The sequence below is a fragment of the Cupressus sempervirens genome, chromosome 10 (genome assembly GCF_028749045.1).
Source record: "Cupressus sempervirens isolate cs-2001-9-10 chromosome 10, ASM2874904v1, whole genome shotgun sequence".
NCBI lineage: Eukaryota > Viridiplantae > Streptophyta > Pinopsida > Cupressales > Cupressaceae > Cupressus > Cupressus sempervirens.
Genome location: NC_143127.1, coordinates 500,531,115 through 500,553,115, shown reverse-complemented (window position 1 = coordinate 500,553,115; position 22,001 = coordinate 500,531,115). Strand labels below are relative to the sequence as shown.

The 22,001-nt window shown below is 34.5% G+C and overlaps 1 protein-coding gene across 2 annotated transcripts in view; it reads left to right on the top strand.

Moving 5' to 3' along the window:
- The window catches only part of NDHL (inorganic carbon transport protein-like protein), a 65,462-nt gene that overhangs the window by 11,409 nt on the left and 32,052 nt on the right, over positions 1 to 22,001 (top strand). The window contains exon 5 of one of the 2 annotated variants that reach the window (XM_089806047.1): positions 5,493 to 5,846. The exons of the other annotated variant lie outside the window; for it this stretch is intronic. Coding sequence (XP_089662173.1) covers positions 5,493 to 5,571 — 79 coding nt within the window. The 3' untranslated portion in view covers positions 5,572 to 5,846. Of the gene's footprint in view, positions 1 to 5,492; positions 5,847 to 22,001 lie in introns of those variants that run through there. 2 annotated transcript variants of the gene reach the window in all.

Genomic DNA, 22,001 nt, shown 5'->3' with positions numbered 1-22,001 from the left:
ATGTTTTCCTAGAGAAGTCATCTATGAACAAGACATAATACCAGAATCCTCCAAGGGAGGGAATGGATATGGGTCCACATAAATATGAATGAATTAATTCTAGTACATTATTTGTTTTTCTAGTACTATCATGAAAAGGACTTCTAGTACTTTTACCTAGGGCACACCCTTTGCAAATACTAGGGTGATCTTGGTTTAATTTTGGTAATCCGGTAACCATCTTTTCCATAGTAGATAGGGTTTTAAAGTTTAGGTGCCCTAATCTTCTGTGCCATATTTCGTTTGAATCTTCTTCTTTGTGAACAAGGGCTTGAATGGGTTCTATATTCAATTCATACAAATATCCCTTTCTTTGACCAATTACTTTAGCTTTCTTGATGGAAGAGTTCTTAGCCCAAGTTAATACTTTGCCATCCACGAATGCAACATTGTGTCCATCATCTTCTAACACTGTAATTGATATTAGGTTCCTTTTTATCCCTGGTACATATAGTACATCTTTAAGAATAAGAGCATTTTTTGTCTTCAAAGTGCAGCTACCAATTCCTTTAACTGAATGTGTTGAGTTATCACCAATAGTAACTTCACCGTCAACTTTCTTGGACAAGAAATCTAGAGTTTCTTTGTATCCCGTTATATGCTTGGAGGATCCACTATCTATTACCCATGCCTTATTTGAGATTTCATTTGATAAGGAGGAATACAAAACATGATTCTCCAGATCATAAGTTTCTTCTTCTCTAACAACATTTGTGCAATTCACTTGTTGTTTGGAGTTTTCTGGACAATTAGATCTATAGGTTCCAAATTTTTCACATTTTTCACATTTTATTTTTGATAGGTCTTTCTTGAGCATTCCATTCTTTTGATTTCTTTTATTTTTCTTGAAATGCTTTTTCTTGCCTTTATAAGAGTTGGCATTAAGAACGTGAAGTTCTTCATCTTCCACTTTAGGTTTTCCTCCTTTCTTTAGTTTTCTTCATTCTTCTTGAAGACAATCATTCTTAAGTCTGTTAAAATCCGGAAGCTGATCTCTAACACTTATTCCTTGTGCAAATGTTGCCCATGATTCTGGTAGCCCATCTATGGCCATGAGCATTAGTTCGGTGTCATTTATGATGGTTCCTATGCTTGACAGCTCATCTCTAATACCAGCAACTCTTAGAAAATAAGAGTTTATTGATTCTCCTTTCTTTATTTGGATGTGATTTAGTTGTCTTTTTACTGCAAGGACCCTCGTTGCATTATTTGCTTCAAATGCATTTCTTAATGCATTCATCATATCGTAGGCAGTTTGGTGTCTTGTAAGCATAGGTACGATGTCATTCTTAATTCCATCCAAGATGATTTGAATGGCTTTCTTGTTTCCATTGGTCCATATGGATTTGTGAGGTTCAACAGGTGGTTTGGATGCTCCATCAACAAACTGTCTAACATTATTTTCTTCGAGAATCATCAAGATTCTGAATTTCCATGCTTCAAAATGTTCCTTTCCATCGAATCTGTCCTCAGGCTTGATTGTATATGCCATTGGAAATGAAGGATAACTACTGGATATAAACAGGTCTGATAATTTAAAATCTGCAGAGCCCTAGATCTGATAACAGGGCTCTGATACCATGTAACGGTCTGCAGATTCTGATAACAGGATCAGACTTCAAGATCAAAGTCTAGTTAGGTTCAGGAATAACCTTCGCAATAAATCTTATATTCAGGTCTGAATATGCAGATAAGATGACTGTAGATCCTGGTATATGTGCAAACTGGAGTACTGAAATTGTTGCTAAGAACCCGTGAGGCTATGAAGGCTTGGAGATCAGACTGTAAGTGTGCTGTGTGTCTTCAAACTGCCTTGATTGCCTGCCTATATATCCATTTTAGAGGGTATGTCCCTTAAGGGACATAACCCTTAGCATTTAACAAGTAATTAATTCACCCTAAGTCGGTGACCATAGAATAGTTGTTAGTTAGTACTAAATAAAGTTAGTTAAGAAAAAAACTAAAACCTATTACTCCAGATCGCCGGCACCTATAGAGCAAGTATAAGTAATTACAAATGCCATTAAATGGAATATATAACAAGGAGAGTTAGGCACGATCTGCACCCATAGACCTGTGGATTATCCAGGTTAACTTCTTAACACTTAAGGGCTCCAAATCTCCAAAAGATTGTCATTCTCATTCCCTACCCCTCAACCCTCGCCTTTCTTTGGATTTGGGTTTAACATTCTCACCTTTAGACTCTGCATTCATGGCAGGTTTCCAGGATCCTTATTTTCTTCTACTTGAGCTACATAACCCTTTTACTTGCCATTTTGGTCCTCTGATTCAGTTTTGCTCTGTTTTGAAGGCATATTCATATGCCTCATCATAGCCTACTAGGTACCTTGACTAACATGAGCATTCTTGAAACTGAAACTTTAGCCCATTAACATACTGGCTGCTGCTTGCCTTCATTCTCTTGTATATCGGTTCAAATTTGCAGCCTCATGAATTGCTTGGTACAAATTTGCAGTGAAAGTTGTTAAATTCACTAAATACTAAAATAGCTTTTATTAATACTCTTAAGGCAGAAATCTAGCTCTTAGATGCTTCAACGTCTTGGGCCATAGCCCAATTTTGTCCTTTCTCTTTCTTCTCCTAGTACTTCTTTAAATTCTCCCATTATACAGCAACATGAAACTTCAATTGTGATGCTGTAATTTTCAGCCTTTTATGGTCTTTACAATGCTTTTCATCTGAAAATGCCTCTCCAACTCTTGGAAAAAGTCTAGGAATAAATTTCTGCTGAGTTCAACTATCTAAAATGTCAATTTCACCTCGGAGTCTTGTCTGTTTATAACTTCAATGAACTACTCCATAGTGTATACTGCCCTTGCTTCATGTCGCAGGTTCTCCTGTTCTTCAAAATCATCTATGCGCAGTCTAAACTCAGCAGCACCTAATCTTCTAAGCCTTTCATCAACCTTTTGATGTCTTGCATTCCTTGTGACTCTTCCTCCCTTGTTCATACAGGTTCAGCTCTGAGCCATTTTTCTAGCTCTAATACCAAAATGATGCAGACAAGTCTTTACTCTTGCAAGTTGATCCTTATGGATACCCTTATCCTACACCTTGTAATCAAATTGGAATCTAAAAAGGGATAAAATAGATCTTGTAATCAGGAATTGCTCTAACAGAAAATGGAAGCTTACTCATGCCTTTCTTTCTGAGAGTTGAAAACATTATATACTATCTCTCCCCTCTTCAGCAAGCTGCACCGAACCGCTTGTAAAGAAATCAAACACAATGGTAAAGAGAATATTAAAGATTAACCAAATAATGTGAATAATAGATGACACAGACTCCTTTTACTTCTGTTCTTCTAGTTGGGCTCTGCAATCTGTTAACATAATATGGAATTAGAACTAAATGCAACAGACAAAGAAGAAGATATTATCAAGAAAACATGGAGCACAAGAAAACCAGAAGGAAAGTATAATAGGCATCCTTTATATTAGAAAATAAAAATCTATAGATCTTTAACTGTCCCTTATCTCACCAACATGCGTTCCTATTTACAACCTAAAGGCATCAGCAAGTAAACAACTTATGCCTCATGCTGAAGTTAAGTGCACTCAAGCTGGAGTAGTACTAGGACGGGTGACCTCCCGGGAAGTCCTGGTGCTTCACCTCTGTGAGCGTCACCTAGATCCAATGAGTGCCAAGTGTTCTGTTTATTCTAATGAGAGATGGATTCATGTGTGAATCACTACACATGAAACATGGGTCAACGAGTTTGACTCAAAAACTACACAATTAAATCCTGATAGCAATATCACAATTTGACTTGCTGTGGAAATATCTCTTTCTTATCAACTCTTATTTTGACTCTCTATATCTAAAAATAGCAAAGAACGTACAGTTGTTCCCTATATCCCACAAAAATAAAGCAGTAACATGCAACTGCTTTTTCAGGAAGTTGATTCCCACAATTTCTCTACTGTGCAAAATATATGGTAGGTTCAGTGGTGCATCATAACCAAAATACTTCAATAGTCATAACAATGAGCAATAAACTTATTGTTTCAGCCAGATGATATGAAAGACAAATAAATCTTTCATGCATGCGTAATGCAAAATGAAAACATAAATAGATGAATAGAGTTAGCTTTTCATAATGGTTTTTTCCTATCAGCCAGACAAGGAAGAGCGGATTTACAAAAGAAGTTGATATTGCGAGTATTATTGCCAAGTTAAGCGGTGAATTGTTTCTCTATGAGGTGATTGTTATACTTCACTCGTTGGGAGTGACATCTAGAATATCACACCTAATTGGAAGGAAGAATTTTTGTCTAAGTTGCCAACTTTGTTAATCCTGATAAGCACACCTAGTGCCTCACTTTTGCAATGTCACCAAAATCAAGACCTTGGTTTTTATTAGAGGTGAAACATTTGAACAATGTACATGTTTTATCTAGCATATCAATTACATTTCTAATCAACCCAGATATATTTGTACATAGCCAAAGAAACACAATAATTCTTTGATTTTTCTCTTTATGTCTTCACACATACACATACGCATACACGCACATGCACACTCACACGCACGCACACGCACACGCACACGCACACGCACATGCACATGCGCACGCACACACACACAGAGGCACAAGCACACACGCGCACATGCACACGCACACACACAGGCACACATGCGCACACGGACACGCACACACACACACACACATGCACATGCACACACACACACACATGCACGCACAGATGTGCACGCACACACATGCACGCACACACACTTGCATGAACAGAAACACACACACACGCACGCAAACACACTCACACACACACAAACACACATCCACACATTTGCATACACCCATGCACAAATGCACACACATGCACACACGTGCGTGTGCAAAGTTTTGTTTTGTACCTCAATAAAGCCTGAGGAATAATTTCTACAACAACAGCAACAACAACAATGGTGGATGTCAAATTGAAGTAACATATGAATACTGACCCTTTTTTCTTACACACCCTAATATATCTTTGGTTGTTGCTTTCAATCATTCCTAGATTAGTATTTTATTCATAAACAAGCCTCTTGAACAAACAAATTATATTTGTTGCTTCACTAAACAATATAATTGTGACCCAACTCCTAATTTACACAAATCCTAACGTATAGTATCTTCCAAGGTCTTGGTAGTCGGGTACGTTGTTTAACAATGTAGTTAATGTGATTTGTTTTTGAAGGGGGTTTGCCAGTGACTATCATCTAAATTAAAAGGGTTGTGTAATCAGATACTGCGATGTGAAACTTGCACTGTCCTTTGTATGAGACTTCTTTGGCTTTAAGGAAGATTGAAGTCGTATTTTCTAACAATCAAGTTAATGAATTTCAACTACACAAGACTTTGTTTTGAATTTGAATTTTTAAAATGTGTTGTTCATTTGCTCTTCTCTTCTCATGGTCTTTATTGGTGCAGGATGATGTTGTTGGCACCATTCATTAATTTTCGCCCATTTCCAAGAGATCCGTTAATGAAGGAACCTTGGTCAAAATGACTCTCATTATGCATCAATCCAACTATTAGTGGGTTCTTTCAACACCAAATACTTGATATTTATTATTTATCATGTGCTCTTATAATACTACTATAATTAATTATAATTCACTGTTATAGAAGTAAATTATGTATTAAGTATAAATAGTTTGTAAAATTATTGTAGTCAAATATCTATTTGTTCAAATTGTATCTTTCAATGATATATTTTAATGATTTATATTGTAAAATATGAATAATGATCATTAATATGAAAGTTATGAAAATTTAAAGAAATGTCAAATTTTATGTGAACACCTATCTATGCAAATTTGATTAACATCTATTAAGTGTACACCATACACATATACATATGTATACATTAAATTTAATTAATATTCATTTAAACATACATTATATAATATCTCTATAAAATGCTATTGAATTTAAACATATTTTGAATAAAATAATAAACTACATAGTTAAGAGATTTTAAAAATATATTAATTTTAGAAAAGGTTGATAAACAAATTCTAAAATTTAATTTCCAATTCCAACTTAATTTCAACGTTTCCTAAAGATTTTTCTATATTTTATTCTAATGATCATATTTATTAAATGTAACTTATTAAAATATCTACAACTCAATATCATCAAACTTTGTTAAGATAAATATATTTTCTAAATAGATTTTTAGAAGATGTTTTATTATATTGTAAATGATTTCGGTTGAAACTTTGTTTGTTCTTTTCTAAGTCTTTGCTTTTCTAAGATTTATTAAATTTTTAGAGGAAAACTATCAATTTTTTTGAACAAGGTTTTTATATAGAAGAAAATATGTATTATCAGTTATTTATTTAAAATAATATTCAAAGTTAGGACTTTGTGATTTTCTATTATTATACTTTTTAATTTTCTTTATTCTAGTAAAGAATAATGTTAATCGAGTTAGTGATCAAGCGAGTTTAGTGTTAATTGAGCAAGGGAAAGAATAATAGTTTCAAGAAGATTCAATTGGAGGCTGGCATTTGATGAAAACATAGATTGTTTGAGAAGTTTCTAAAAGTTTGTTATGATATCTACGACTAGAGAAATTTGAAGAAGATTTGATGATGGAGATTTACTGATTTGAAATGAAGCTCAAAGTTCAAAGAGAAATTGTGATACCTTAGTGTCTAGATTCAACGTATCCATGCTGGATGATGATCATATGGTTGTGATTAAGTGGCAAAATGTTGGAGAATTTGGTGAAGCAACAATAACTTGTCCATTTAAGGAATGAACGAGATGTTCATTAATGATGATCAAAGATATTTGTGAAGGAGAAGTAGAAGGTGAAATTGAGTAGAGTGGTATCGTGAAATCTAGCAAGGGAAGATTGAAGTTGATGTATATGTGAGTGGCTTAGATAGAAGGAAGAAAGAGGAAGAACAAGGGACAAAGAATGAGTGAAATGAAGATCCGAAACAACAAAGGTAGTTGCATTCTTGATTAGATTATTTCACTTACTCTCTAGCAATTGTACCAAAAAATCTCTTAATCGAGTGGACTTAACAATCTTATTTGTAAATCCTTTTTAAGGTGACATTCCTTTGAATGTTTGCAAGCACTTTAGAGCAGGCCATTCAATTGAGGAGTGATAAGGTCTAGATGATATTTGGTGCAAATCCCCTAACAGGGTCACATTAACAATGTGTATTTAACCTTTAACCAGGTTGGCTCCTAACTGAGATCACTTTGGAAAAGTGAAAATTTTGGGTTGTTGGTTCCCAAGTGGTTTTGATTGGGTTGCATTTTATTCCATGTTTATTGCTTATTACTACAACTCGGTATATGAAGTATATAAGGTTAATGAAATTTACTTTGATATTCAGTATATAAGTTGACAATTTACAGTGAAAGATTGAATTGGATATAATTGTGAAGTTTTGATTTGTTACCAAGCTTGTTAATTGAAAGTTTAAGCTGTTAAGTTTATGGAAGTGTAATTAAGGACTTGAGGATAATTGATTCACCCCCTCTTAGTTATCTAACAATTGGTATCAAAGCTAAGTGCTTGAAGGAGAAGGTTTAAAGGGACTTAACCTAAAGATCCAAAGATGTATAAGAGAGAGACTCCCAAGCTGAACAAAGAGAACTTTGTATCATGGCAAAGCAGGATAAGATTGTGCCTATATGAAATTGGAGATTATGCATTCTACTATCTTGATAACTAGTACACTTCACCACTACTTGGACCAATGATAGTTGAGCATATAAAAGAAAAAAAAAAGAACACAATACCCTGATGATAGATATTGCTTCCTCTCTGAATGATGTTGAATTTGATGATGTTAAGGATTGTGCTAGTACCAAAGAGATGTGGGATAAGCTTGCACTTGTTCATGGAGGAGATCAAAATGCGTTGAGGGCAAAAGCTAAGATCCTAAGAGGAAAATTTGACAACATGCAAATCAAAGGAGAGAACATTGCACAATACAGTAACTGAATCAAGGAAGTGGTTGGTGCCATCAAAGCAGTTGGAGAAATCATAAGTGATGATGATGTTGTAAGTAAAGTACTAAGATATTTGTTGCCTGTCTATGCTATTAGAGTATCATCTTTTCTAGAATTTAGAGCTATTCCTGATGATGTCCACACTCTTGATGCTTTGGTCAGTAGATTGACTGGTTCTGAGTTGAGTAACTTTGATAGTAGTTTACCTAGGGTAGAAAATGCTTTCAAGCCATCTCTAACTATTGCAAGTTCAAGGAAATATAAGAGTAGCAAAGATGATAGTTGATAGGTAACATGGATCGTGTCTGCAAATGTAATAATATTGCTATTGTAATACATATGTTTCAAATGCAGATTTGGATCTCATATAAGTATGAGAGAAGGAGACATGTCTTTGGAAGAGACATGTCTCCAAGGTTTAAGCATCATTAGTTTGTGTGTGTGTGTGTGTAATTTATATATAAAGGACTATTTATATTATCATCAATAATGAAACTCATGGTCATATCAATCTGACTATAACTACAAACTTAACACTCCCTCTTAGTTAGGAAGGATTGATACAGAACATATTATGTTCTTGAGTATACGAAGAGATATCATCTAGTATAATATTCCTAGAATAACATATTTAAGGATATCAACATAAATCCATCAACACACACATATATTATATATGGAATTTGCTACAATTCATAATGAGACTAAATTTCTCAACACTTCTTTTTAGCAAGGAGGGAAATCAAGCAAATACTATAACTTTAATATAAGTTTGAATACCACTTTAAGTGTGGCCTATAATAGATTTAAGTTATGGTGTTCGGTAATATCTGGCTCGAAGAACCATAACAATTTTCATGGTGACCAGAAAAATTCGACCTATAACCATGACACCAATCATTTTTATGGTCTAGACAAGATTTGGCCTATAATCATGATGGATATCAATGTGTTTGATAGAATCTGGCCTATAACATTGACACCAATAATTTTCATGATGTCCGGACAAGATCCGGTCTCTAATCATGAAGGATATCAATGTGTCTGGTAGAATCCAGCCTATAACAATGACACCAATAATTTTCATGATGTCTGAACAAGATTCGGCCTATAATCATGATGGATATTAATATGTCTGGCAAAATCTAACCTATAACAATGACACCAATAACCTTCAACACTTTTGGTGTTAGAAGGTTGGTCATCTATTGATAAGATCGTCACTTTACAATAGTTACCTTTTGTTCATTATCATGACTTCTGGCATACTGGGACAACAACTTAATGTAGTCTGTTATGATAACAGGTCCAGTTATTTATAAGATTGTCACCTTTCAATAACTCCCCTCTAAATATATACATCAATGAAAGATTGTCATCTTTCATGACATAACTATAACAACATCATGTAGTAACTCACATGATATCCACCATGAACCAAGTTAGAGGGAGGACCTACCATGGCTGCTACTAGAGGGTGGAACAAAGGGTTTTCACCTCATACTTCTCTATCATTGAGAACAACACATTACGAAGGCTTTCTCTTAGAACTTTACCTCATAGAAAAAATATCATCTACGAAGGATTGCATCTCAAACTTTCTCCCTTTGAACAGTGATCCTGGGAAATCAGGTCCTCTAGTTACTTCCTCAGAAACTCTTTTCACCCAAGGATGCTTGTCAAACTCACTCTGAATTTGATATCAATTTTCTGATTTGCTGGTGATAAGTCATCACTTCCTCATGATATACATAGGAGTAGGCCCATCAACATCATGCAATCACACACATATATTTCTAGACTCCCTCTAAGTATCAATCTTCTAAGTTCTTGCATTGCCTTAGAAGTAGTGTCATACTCCCTCTTAATGTAGAAGGATCTCATCATCAAAGATGTTTGCTTGAAGAGCTTCACTTCATTCATCTTGATCATCAAGGTCTTTGAAGACCACACAATATTTGGTAGCATGTGTAAAGTACCAACCTTCTTTTCCTGTAAGAACATCCTCCAACATAAAGGAAAAGATCAAGACAAATAACCCTTATAGTATGTATAGAATTGGAAATAAGAGAGAGACTACGAAGAGTAAATAAATGTAAAAGATAAAAATACTTATTTGCACATGAAGATTCAGAAATTGTCTTTTTAGATTATTTGAGAATGGAACATCTCCCTTCTAAAAGTGGGAATGCAACATACTCCCTCTAAATCAATATGATCAAGATCACTGAAGGTTGAATTATTGTACAACTCATACGACAAGTCTCATTTATCAAAGAGAGACTTGTAAGTGATTCAATTTAAGTCACCACTTTATGATGTACACAAGGGGTAGGCCCATTCACATGGTTGCATGGATTACAATCTATCAATCATTGAAGATTCTATCACAACATGGTTTACTCCCTCTGAATCAATATGATTGAGATCATTTGAAGATTGATTAATCATATCCTCTATCTACTCCCTCTTTTTCAAGGTAGCCTCTAATGAAATGCCAAATATCTGACTCCCTCTTAATCTCAATCTCCCTCTACTTATAATAGCATTCTCAGAGGAAAAGATCAAGGCACATAGCTCTTATAGTACATAATGAATTAAATAAGAGAGACTAACATAATGCTCAAGGATAATTCAACAAAATAATATAAGATCATTTCAGAGCAAAAAAGATAAATATCTAACTTAAATATATACTTTGAACACACACACACACACACACACACACACACACACTTAAATGACCTTGATCCAACTCTTTCTAGGATGATAAATCAAATGTGGCCAAAGCCCCTCTTTGCACACTGGATCAAACTTGTCTCTAGCAACCACAAAACTACACATAACATTAGTCGCAATGAGACCTTGTCAAACAATAATCCTTGCTCAAATTTGAAGTAGTGGAGCTCCAACCCTTTTTATGGTGAACCTCTTTAAGTTTTTTTTTTTAAATTTTTAAATTTTAAATTTTAAAATTATTGTTTTGCTTTTCGGAAATGCAATAAGACACGAGTCTATCACTGTCAAATGCTTTCTCTCTCACATGTCGTCCTCTTACAAAGCAACAGATACTCCAAGGGATTTCCATAAGGGAAGTCTTACAACTACGTTCTATCATTTTGTTTTGAAGAGGTGGCACACCCAATTCAAACAACATGATTCAAACCAATCTTTCTTCTCTCCAACCTATTTCATTGTGTAGTTACTGCTACCACAAGAGCTTTATAGATTTTTTTTTGTATTAAGAATAAGGAGTTCAAGGAAACAACCAAAACCACCAAGAGTCAAAGTATCAGAGGACACACCTCACACAACAAAAAAATCGAATATTACATACAAACAAAGCTAACAAAGAAAGGATTGTAACAAAAAATAGTAATTATTGTAACACATCTTCGAAGGTGTCCACCCATGCAATCCAACCCATAGCACCTTCCATCCAGACCAAGTTCATTTGATCCTGGCTCTGCTTGAGCATGCAGATCATCTCGCTAGTCGTATTTTGAAGATTTCTTTTAATCTCCTTGCTGATGCGGTTGACCGTTTGGTTGAAGATGTGGTTATTGTCCAAGTGTAGCCTCTAGAAATAACCATTTTTCACTTCGTTAGCAAAGAATGTAGCATGACTATCCTTAAGCAATCTTTTGAACTTAGCCTTGTTGAGCTTCATAGTTATTTGAATTTGCGATTTTTTTTTGGAAAATGTGAGACTTCGAAAAGACTCAATAAGCAATCTGGGGACGTTTTGAAATCTTTCTTCATTTTTGCACTTCCAAATTTGCCACAAAATGTTAGCTGAGAGAATATCCCACAACATGTTAACATCTTTTTTTGCATTAGAAATAAAACCAGTAATGACTTCAAGAATGTTGAAAGTAGCAGGGATGGAAATGCCAAACATCAACCAAACCTCTTTAGCAAAAGTGCACTCAAAGAATATATGTCTTCCTGTTTTCGGGGTTCTACAAATGCTGCACAAGTTAGTATTAGAGAAAGAGTTCCTAATAGGAAGCTTGTTTAGAATAAGTAACCATTTAAAACATTTAATTTTAGGATCAATAGAACTTTTTCAAAGATTGTCAAAAAGCTTATTCCAGGAAGGAACATCTAAATTAGTATACCAAGTATCATTAATATGGTTGATAATTTCATCATTGCAGTTAATAATAGAGTAAATGTTCTTAGCTTTAAGCTTGGAAATGATATTATCACCAGGCCATTTGATTTTCAAATAACTATTAGAATCAACATGACAAACAGTAGGAATATTCCTGCTAGCCCTGACAATCATATTATACGTCTTCTTATGAGAATCAGGAAGATTAAAATTGCTCTTTAACTCATCCCACTGAATAAGTCTACCATTTTCAAAGATGTCAATAAGTTGTTTGATCCCAAGATTGGCCCAACCCTTGGCGGAACAGCCTTGGGTAAGAGCAAGGGGCTTATTATCGAGCTTAAGGTTCCACCAAATGGACCTTTCACCATGGAGGGTATTATCATCAAAGAAGTCTTTATTCTTGATGAATTGCCTAACATGGTTCCAGGCTTTCCAGATGGACTTGAATACAGCTGAGCCTTGAACAATGATAGGAAATTCACTACAAATGAGATCAGTGAGGGGAAGATTTTTCCAGAATTTGGCATTCTTAGGATAACCCCTTTCAATATTGTTATGAATAAGAACTCTCCAAGGGTCATCTCCCTCCAAGGCATGAAAGATCCATTTAGAGGCCAAAGCAAGACCACTTAGTCTTAGGTCTTTAAGCCCCAAGCCCCCAAAGAGTTTATCAACATGACACTAGCTCCACCTAACAGAGTGAGTCTTGTTATTTCCTTTCCCATCTGACCAGAGATACTTCCTAATAACTTTTTGAATTTCCATAACTTGATAATCATTAAACATCCAAGCCGAAGCATAGTAAATATTATAAGACGAGAGAATCTTTTGACAGACTTGCAATCTACCAGCAAAAGACAGAGACCTATTGTGCCATTTATTCAACTTATTATGAATCTTGTCCTTAACCCAACTCCACGTATCATTTAAAAGAAGGATCAACAGAGAAGGGAATACCCAGATATCTAACAATTTTTGAGGGACCACCCCACTGGAAACCAAACTTACTAAACCAATCAGGAGGTTAATCATTCCATCCAAGACAAATAGACTTGGATTGAGATAACCTAGCTCCAGAAATCTTACAGAAAAAAGTGAGCTTATTGATCATAGCAACAAAGTTGGCTTCAAAGACTTCATGAAAGAGAGAGGTGTCATCAAAAAACTGGCAATTAATAATATCCTTATTATTAGGAAGGGTGATGCCTTTGATAGTAGGGGATAAAGTGTTGTCTTTAAGAATATAGAAGAGAGCTTCAGAGGCAATACCAAAATGGGCAGGGGCAAGCGGACAAGCTTGCCTAATCGATCTACCCAAAGGGAAAGGGGCTTAAAAGAGATCCATTAATATCAATTTGAGCATGCACATCTTTAAGAAGCATTTTAACAATATCACATAAGAAAGAAAGGAAGCCAAAAACATCAAGCATCATACTGATAAAGTCCCATTCTATTCTATCATAAGCCTTTTCAAAATCTAGCAGAAACATATCAACATTTTGATCCGTGTGCTTGGCCCAATTAAGAGTTTCTTAACTAGTAATCAAGTTCTCAAGGATATATCTCCCTTTAACAAAACCAGTTTGAGTGGGGCAAACAAATTTAGGAAGAATAGTTTCCAACCTTCGAGACATGATTTTGGCGAGAATCTTGTAAGAAACATTTAAAAGAGTTATAGGTCTCCAATTCTTTAAAAGAGATTTATCTCCCTCTTTAGGGATGAGTTTGATAATTCCAGAGTTAATCTCCCTACCCAAAGTTCCAGTATCAATAGCTTCGTTATAGATGCTAAGTAATTCTTTACAAATCCATTTTCTGTTGGCTTTATAAAACTCCACAGGTAACCCGTCAAGTCCAGGAGCTTTATCATTGTTAAGAGAATTGATGGACTTTTCAATTTCCTCCAAAGATATGGGTTGTTCAAGAATAGAGGCATCATTAGCTGAAATTCTTTTGGGGATAAGATTCCTACACTGATTTCTAAGAGTCCTAGCTTCTTGAGAGTCCTCAGAAGTATAAAGATCTTCATAAAACTGAGCAAACTCTTTTTTAATAACATCAATATCATAAATCATTTGATTATTAATGAGCAATTTATCAATATTTTCCTTAGCCTGCTTTTGTTTAATAAGATTGAAGAAGAATTTAATACCTCTGTCACCAAATTGAAGCCAGTAAGCTCTAGAGCGGATTCTAGCTCCTAAAGCGTTTTGGTGTTGGTGTTTTTTCAAAGCGTTCTTAGCATAAGCTAGTTGCTGACAGAGATAGGGGCCATCAAAATTATTTTGAATGGCCATTTCAGCATTATACAAATTAGGATTCCTTATATCTGTAATCCTTCGCCTTCTTTTGGCCAAACGTTCTTAACAAATTTTGTGAAGCGAAAATATCCAAGTTCCACCTACCACTATAAGAAAATGAGGGATATCGCGACTCATTAATAAGTCTAATAATCAAAATAGTAGTAAGAACGTCTTCATCTTCTAACAGGCTAGTATTGAGGATGAATTTATTATTAACATTTTTGCTAAAAGTAGGGGAACAACCAAGATTGATCGAAATAGAGATAGGATGATGATCCAAAAGGGTAGTAGGAGAAACAAGAGCGAGGTTGTTATGTATATCCGAGATCACAGAGAAAAAATTATTATTAAGATAAAACCGATCCAACCTAGAATAAATCCTAAACTGACCTTTCTGATAATTGCTTATAGATTAAATCCATCGAAGTTCAATAGTTTTTGAATGTAGATCCACAACCTAGTCACTAAAATGAGTGCATGAAAGCTTGAGAGTGAGAAATAAAAGCACACATGACACACATTAGTCATAGAGAAAATGAATTGGCTTTAGCAAAAAATCCTCCACGAATAGACTGGTATGCGAGCAAGAATAGTGAAACCGGTCTTCAAACTCCCAACACAAATAAGAGTGGTCAATGTCCAAGCACTGTCAATGTCACACCATTGCAACAAAATAGAATGTCCCCATCTTCTTTCTCCTCAATATAAGACAAAATAATGTAATGATAGGAATCGAGTCTTTTCTTCTTAAATAAATTGAGAAATAAATACAAGTGTCATGCCCATAATGGTCGCAACATTCTTTATCTCCAACACCCACGATTTTCTTCAAATGTATAATTCCTCAAACATTCACAACAACATTATAATATTGCGTTCTCAAACTATACATAGAAAATATATTCCACTCAGTATGAACCCTTCATAGTATTTCATATCCTATGCCAAGGATGTTGATAATGAAATGTCTTTGATTTGATGCCCTCTAAATATTGCCACCTTTGGAATATTAGTATCAATTATTGTTCAGATCTCTTAATTAATGTGAATAATGGTTAATGTAAGTGGCCATGGGAAGGTAATGTCTTACTAGAGTACCAATATTTAATCTTTATGATTTGTATCTTTCATTTTTTAATCTCTTCCTTATGAGGAGTTATGAACCTTACAGATTACCAATGATGTCATCCTTTGGATATCACATGTTATGTTCCATCAATTCTTATACATCTTACTTTCCTGGGTTAAGTTGATGCAAGTATATGCCTTAATTTTAATCGCTTTTGTTGGGATTTTTGACTGTGCATTCAGTCATTACAGGAAGATGTGCGGAGAAAATTATTAAAAGCATTGAGGTTTGTATATATATGGCTTTAGTCTCAAAGTCCTCCTTCCATTGTGTAATGCAAATATTTGATGTACAATAACTTATGCGATGAATGATGATTTATTGGGAAGGACAAGATAACTGGGATTTATATGATTCATTAAGAGGATGATGTAACTTTGGTACAATTTCCATGCAAGTTATTTAAAGAATCAACTTTAATTTCACTATGATAATTTTGCATAGCTTAACTCCTCAAGAAATAGGTACTTCTCCATTGAACTAAATAAATTCATTTGAGCCCAGAAAAATTGATTTGCTGGAAAAATTGATTGTCGTAGACTGAGTGTTTCAATACTGAACAAAAAGAAATAATGAACTTGTAGTCCAAGACACGAAGACTGCGATGGATAAATGATGATTGCACATTCAAAAATTGTAGCTGAGGATCTAGTTGTGGCAACAGGATGTAATTACAACATACTGTAATGCATAGAAGCAAGCTTAATTCTGCCGCTCACAAGTAAATGTTTCTCCTTATTACAGTAGCGACAACAGCTTCCATTGATTCAAGACATCTTGCAATTAATATCGATTCCAAATAGTGGCCTCAAGAGGATGTAAATCACAACAATTTTAAGAATTTGTAGATACTCATCCCATCCCTCAAAAACGTCTGGTATAAGGAGATTTATGATATCTTGAATTGTGATGAAGAGTTCATGCAAAACGCATTACTTCCTTATGTTCGTAGTTTGGCTCTAATACCATGATAAGTAACATGGATCATGTGTGCAAATGTAATAATATTGTCATTGTAATAGATATGTTTCAAATGCAGGTTTGGATCTCATATAAGTATGAGAGGAGGAGACATGTCTCCAAGGTTTAAACATCATTAGTTAGTATAAAATAATATAACTAACCATATATATATAAATATTCCTTTATATATATATATATATATATATATATATATATATATATATATATATATATATATATATATATATATATATATATATATATATATATATATATTATCATCAATAATGAAACTCATGGTCATATCAATTTGATTGTAACTACAAACTTAACAACAGTGACTCTGATTCTGATGAGAAAGAACAAGATGAGTTAGAAGCACTGTTGGCTAGGAGGCTATCGAGAGGAAAATGAAAGTTCAAAGGTAAATTACCCTTGATTTGTTTCAAATGTAATGAAGTTAGTCATATTGCATCTAAATGTCCTAAGAAGAGCAGGAATGAGAAGAATGAAAAAATAGAGAACAAATACTGAAGGAGCAAAGATTATAAAGGCAAGGGGAAGAAGTCACGTGACCTAGCAGAGGAAGGACACACCAAGTTAGAATTTGATGATGAAAATGAAGGGGAGGAATTTGTGTATGTCGATGTGAAAGAAGATTTAGAGGAGGAAACGTATGAAGAAGAAAATGCCTTTATATCTCATGTTAGTAAGAAGGATACTTGGATTATTGATCGTGGTTGTTCAATATGACTGGTGATATTGATAAATTTGATAAGTTCAAAGAGTATGATGGTGGATTTGTTAAGCTTGGAAATGATGTTCCATGTCATGTGAAAGGAAGAGGTTCACTAATGTTGAATGACAAGATTAGGTGTGATGATGTTTATTGGGTTCAAGGTTTGAAGTACAATATGTGGGGTGTTGCACGGTTGATTAACACAGGTCAGCAGCTGGAGTTTCTAAACAAAAAGGTAGAAATCTTTGATGCTAATGGAGAATTGATTAGAACTTGTGAACAAACAAGAGGTAGCCTATTTTATCTGGATTCCACTATAAATACATGCCTATTTGCTAAAGTTGAAAATGTTTGGTTATGACATAAGAGACCTTATCATGTGAACTTTGATTGTATGGTTTAAGTCAGTATGTAGAAGAAAGTGAGAGGATTACCAAACTTGCATAAACCTACTAATGTTATGTGTAAAGAATGTCAACCCGAGAAGATGTCTAAGTTAAGTTTTTCAAGAAAATCACATTCATCTCATGATATTTTTGAGTTGGTTCACACTGATCTTTGTGGTTCGATGAAAGTTGAAAGTTATTATCGTGATAGATACTTCATTCTATTTGTTGATGATTACTCAAGAATGATGATTGTGATGTTTCTAAAGTTTAAATCTTATGCATGTAATATGTTCAAATGGTACAAGACAAGAGTTAAGAAGGAAACTGGTAAGCAGTTGAATTGTTTAAGATGTGATAGAGGAGGTTAATTCATGTTTGTTGAGTTTACTAACTATTAGAGTAATAAATTATTTTTTTATTAATTAAATCATATTGATTTAATTATTAAGTCACTTATTATCTCTAGTTTACTAAGGCTAAACTTTGGACATATAATAATCAATTCTTTTATTAATTATTATCATGCAACCTAGGTTAGTTAGCTATTAGGATTTTGATCTCCTTTTATAAGGATTGATCTATTTGTAATTTATTAATTCACTTTTGATAATAACAATCTCTCTTTTTGCTCATCATGAATGTCTCATTTGTGGATCCGAGAATTCCAACCTCTATAACTTTTGCTTCTCTATTTCTGTGACAGGTGTTTGCATGTAGGTGATTCTTCATGATCATCTTTTGTTTGTATCTTTTGGGACATTCCCTAATTTGGAGGCTTCTTCAGTCCTTCACTAGTTTTTTTAACATTCTTTCCATCTCTTTTTGGAGTAGAGTTTTTCCCACGTGGTTTTCTCTATTTTTCCTCTTTACAGAGATTTGGTTGTGCTTGGGTACCTCATCGAACCTTATTGCTAGGACTCAAATTTACTTTCAACTGTAATTTCTAGGTTTTTAATTACTTCTCAAGTTTATCTTAAGGGGAGAGGGGAGGGGGTGTGTTAAAGTAATGAAGTATTTTCTTATTTTTTATTTATTTATAAATATGAAAGAATATATTATCAAACTAAAAGAATGAATTGAATTTTTTTGAGCAAAAAGAGAGATTGCTATTATCAAAAGTAAATAAATTATTACAAAAAGATCAATCTTTATAAAAGGAGATCAAAACCCTAACATGTAACTAACGTAGGTTGCATGATAATAATTAACAAAAAAATTAATTATTATATGCCCAAAGTTTAGCTTAGGTAAACTCGAGATAATAAGTGACTTAATAATTAAATCAATATGATTTAATCAATAAGAAAATACTTTATTACTCTAACACCCCCATGATAGAGGCTTGAGACTCCATAGCCTTAGGTTGGTTACCTGTTAAGGTTTTGAGCTCATTTTATAAGGATCGATCTCTTTGTAATAATTCATTCACTTTTGATAACAACAATATCTCCTCTTGCTCAATTAATCTATCTTTTTGCTCATCAAGAATGTCTCATTAGTGGATATGAGAATTCCAACCTCCATAGCTTTTGTTTCTCTCTTTCTGTGTTAGGTTTTTGCATGCAGTGGATATCTTGGTTGTTTAAGGTTCGAGGATCAATATTGTTGGAAAGCTGAATCCGAGCCCATTGTGATGGTGTAGTTTATTTGGACTTTTGATTTTGTTTGGTTTCCAATTTATGCAGTCAAAGTTAAAGGTTTTATTTTGCACTCTAAGATATATATCTTGAGCATTTGATCTTCAATTTGGGAATTCTTTATATCGTTGGAAAGGTCTTTTTGTACTCCTTTCATTGATACTGATTGTTTTTCTAGATTCTTGTCCTAGTACATTCTATTCAATTTTTTACTTTTTTGCATTTTGGTGGATATCTTGGTTTAGGTTTGGGGATCGATTTTGTTTTAGATTATGGTAAAAGCAAGTTTTGAAGAGACTCAAAACCCTTTACAAAAAACTAAAGATAAACATTAAAGCACAACTAGGTTTCACAAGGACTTGAAACTTAAAGTTAAACACATCAAATCCAGGTTTTACAGGGACCTAAAATCAAAAGGTTTAACCATAAAAAATGACCAGGTTTTACAAGGACCTGGAACCTATAGTTTTAAAACATGCTAAAAATAAGAAAAAAAGCCAGGAAAACCACCCAGACCAGCAACCGGTACACCCACTACACAACCAACACCCACACAACTCTTTGATAATGTTCGCCACTTCTTTATTTGCTTCTGTAGTACTCTGGATAATGTCAGCTAGAGAAGGAACATGAGCCTCAAGAGCCTCGACAACCTTTTTCCTTGTGCTCTGTCTGGTTCTCTTACTAGGCTCGCCTGGACTCCCCATCCCTGCATTACCAAGAGATATTATCTTCTCATTACTCTTCTTACCTAGACTGGCCGTTGCATTACATAGACTTGAGGTGACTTGTTCCATTTTTTGACCACTTTCCTTTATAAGGTGGTGAAGCTCTTGTTCATTATCTTTAAGCTTATCAAGGATGTTACCAATTTGCACTTCCATCTGGGTTCTCTTTGCTCGTTCAACATCCAATTCTTTTTACATAACCCCCATTTTCTTCTTGAGAACCATTAATTCATTATACAACCAAGAATCGCTCTGAAGAGAAGTATCCGCTTTAAGCTTAACAGTGTGAAGGAAGGAGAGTTTAACATCGTGGAGTCATCCCTCTCATCAACCACATTCTTAGTCTCAGAAATGGTCACAATATTGATCTGGGTATTGGTATTGATGTCCATATTCTCCGTCCTTTCCTTGTTTTCACCTTTACTTTGGCTATTATCCTTACCCACAGGGCCTTTATCTTCATTCTCCTTACAAATTTCCTCCTCCATTTTCTCCTCACTGGCATTATGAGAAGGGTGATAACTCTGTTAATCATCATCCTCCCTGAGTGCTTTTGACCCCACATTTGAGTCAGTATTTCTATCCTAACTTCCCTCCACATTATCTTTACCAAAAGACACTCCTATACTCCCAGAGTAGCCATCTAGGTTAGAACTAAGTTCCCCCATTTCCATTTTCTCATCATTGTCTGAATTCTCAAATTCAATAATTTCCTCAACATGTGTCTTAGACCTTTCCCGTTTGAAAACCTTCTTGCGAGCACTAGCCCCTTCTTCCAACTTAATTCTCTTAGAGCAGGTCTCACTTCCAGTCCCTTTTCTTTTCACAAGAATTGGAGAGGGCTTTATAGCCTTACTTTTACAGTAGTTTTCAACTAGTAAAATTAAACCTTCATGAAGCATAGGACGAGACTCTTTCTTTCTATGTGCATAAAGGCTAAGAAGCAGAGAGTATTTTAGAAAAAAATGGGAAGGAAATCCTATCTTTGTGCCTAAAATGATTTAGGAAAACAAAGTGAAATTTATGGACTCTCTTAGCCCCACCATCAAGAATAAAATACTCATGGATACTAGACATCACATCCCTCCAGATAACTTAAATTTGATTCAGTTCGTAGAAATTCCCATTCTTCTCTAAATTCTTCTCTTTAGCTTCTGTCTTTGGAAATTTCTTGAAAGCTACATTGGAGATGCTAGTCTCCTTACTGAATTTGATCCCTTCCATAGGAAGCCCCATAACCTTAGCAATAAATTCTTTAGTCAATGTCACTATGACCCCATGCAAAGTAACCCTATCTTCAAACCAATTTTTGAAGAAAGCTTCCGTAATGTGGGGTTTATACCAATGGAGTCTCTCAATGTAGGTCGTCACATTACCTTTCTGCAAAATTTCCCACACAGAGGCCTTAGCCTTCCATGCCCTACAATTGCTCGACTCTTGCTTTCTTGGTTCCCCACCCATCTCAAAAACATGATAATCTCTGTAAAACAACAAAGTAGCGAAAACCAAAAAAGGTAATAAAGTATTGAAGATTACCAAGGAACTGATAACTTTACTTACATGCCAAACAAAAGTCATAAAAGCGTAAAGGTACTTCCTAGGGAATCTCAAACAATCCTTTGTAAACCCACCACTCTTCTTCATAAATTTTCCAATATTAGGAAATCTTTCCTTCTCTAGCATGGGTCTTGTCATTATTAAAAATCGTTGTCAGCTCACGTCCTTGCATAGGTCAGTATGCTACCTCAACTTGCTTTCCCAATAGATAGCTTGGTTGGCAATCCAATCGGCAACATAATTACCCTCTCAAAAAAATGGGAGAATATAACATTATCAAATTTGTTAATAAGGTTTTTGATTTCCATACTTGCTTCAATAGTCCAAGTAACCAGATTCTTGTTATTGAGCATATTAATAATGTTGAGTGAATCTCCTTCCATCCACAAAT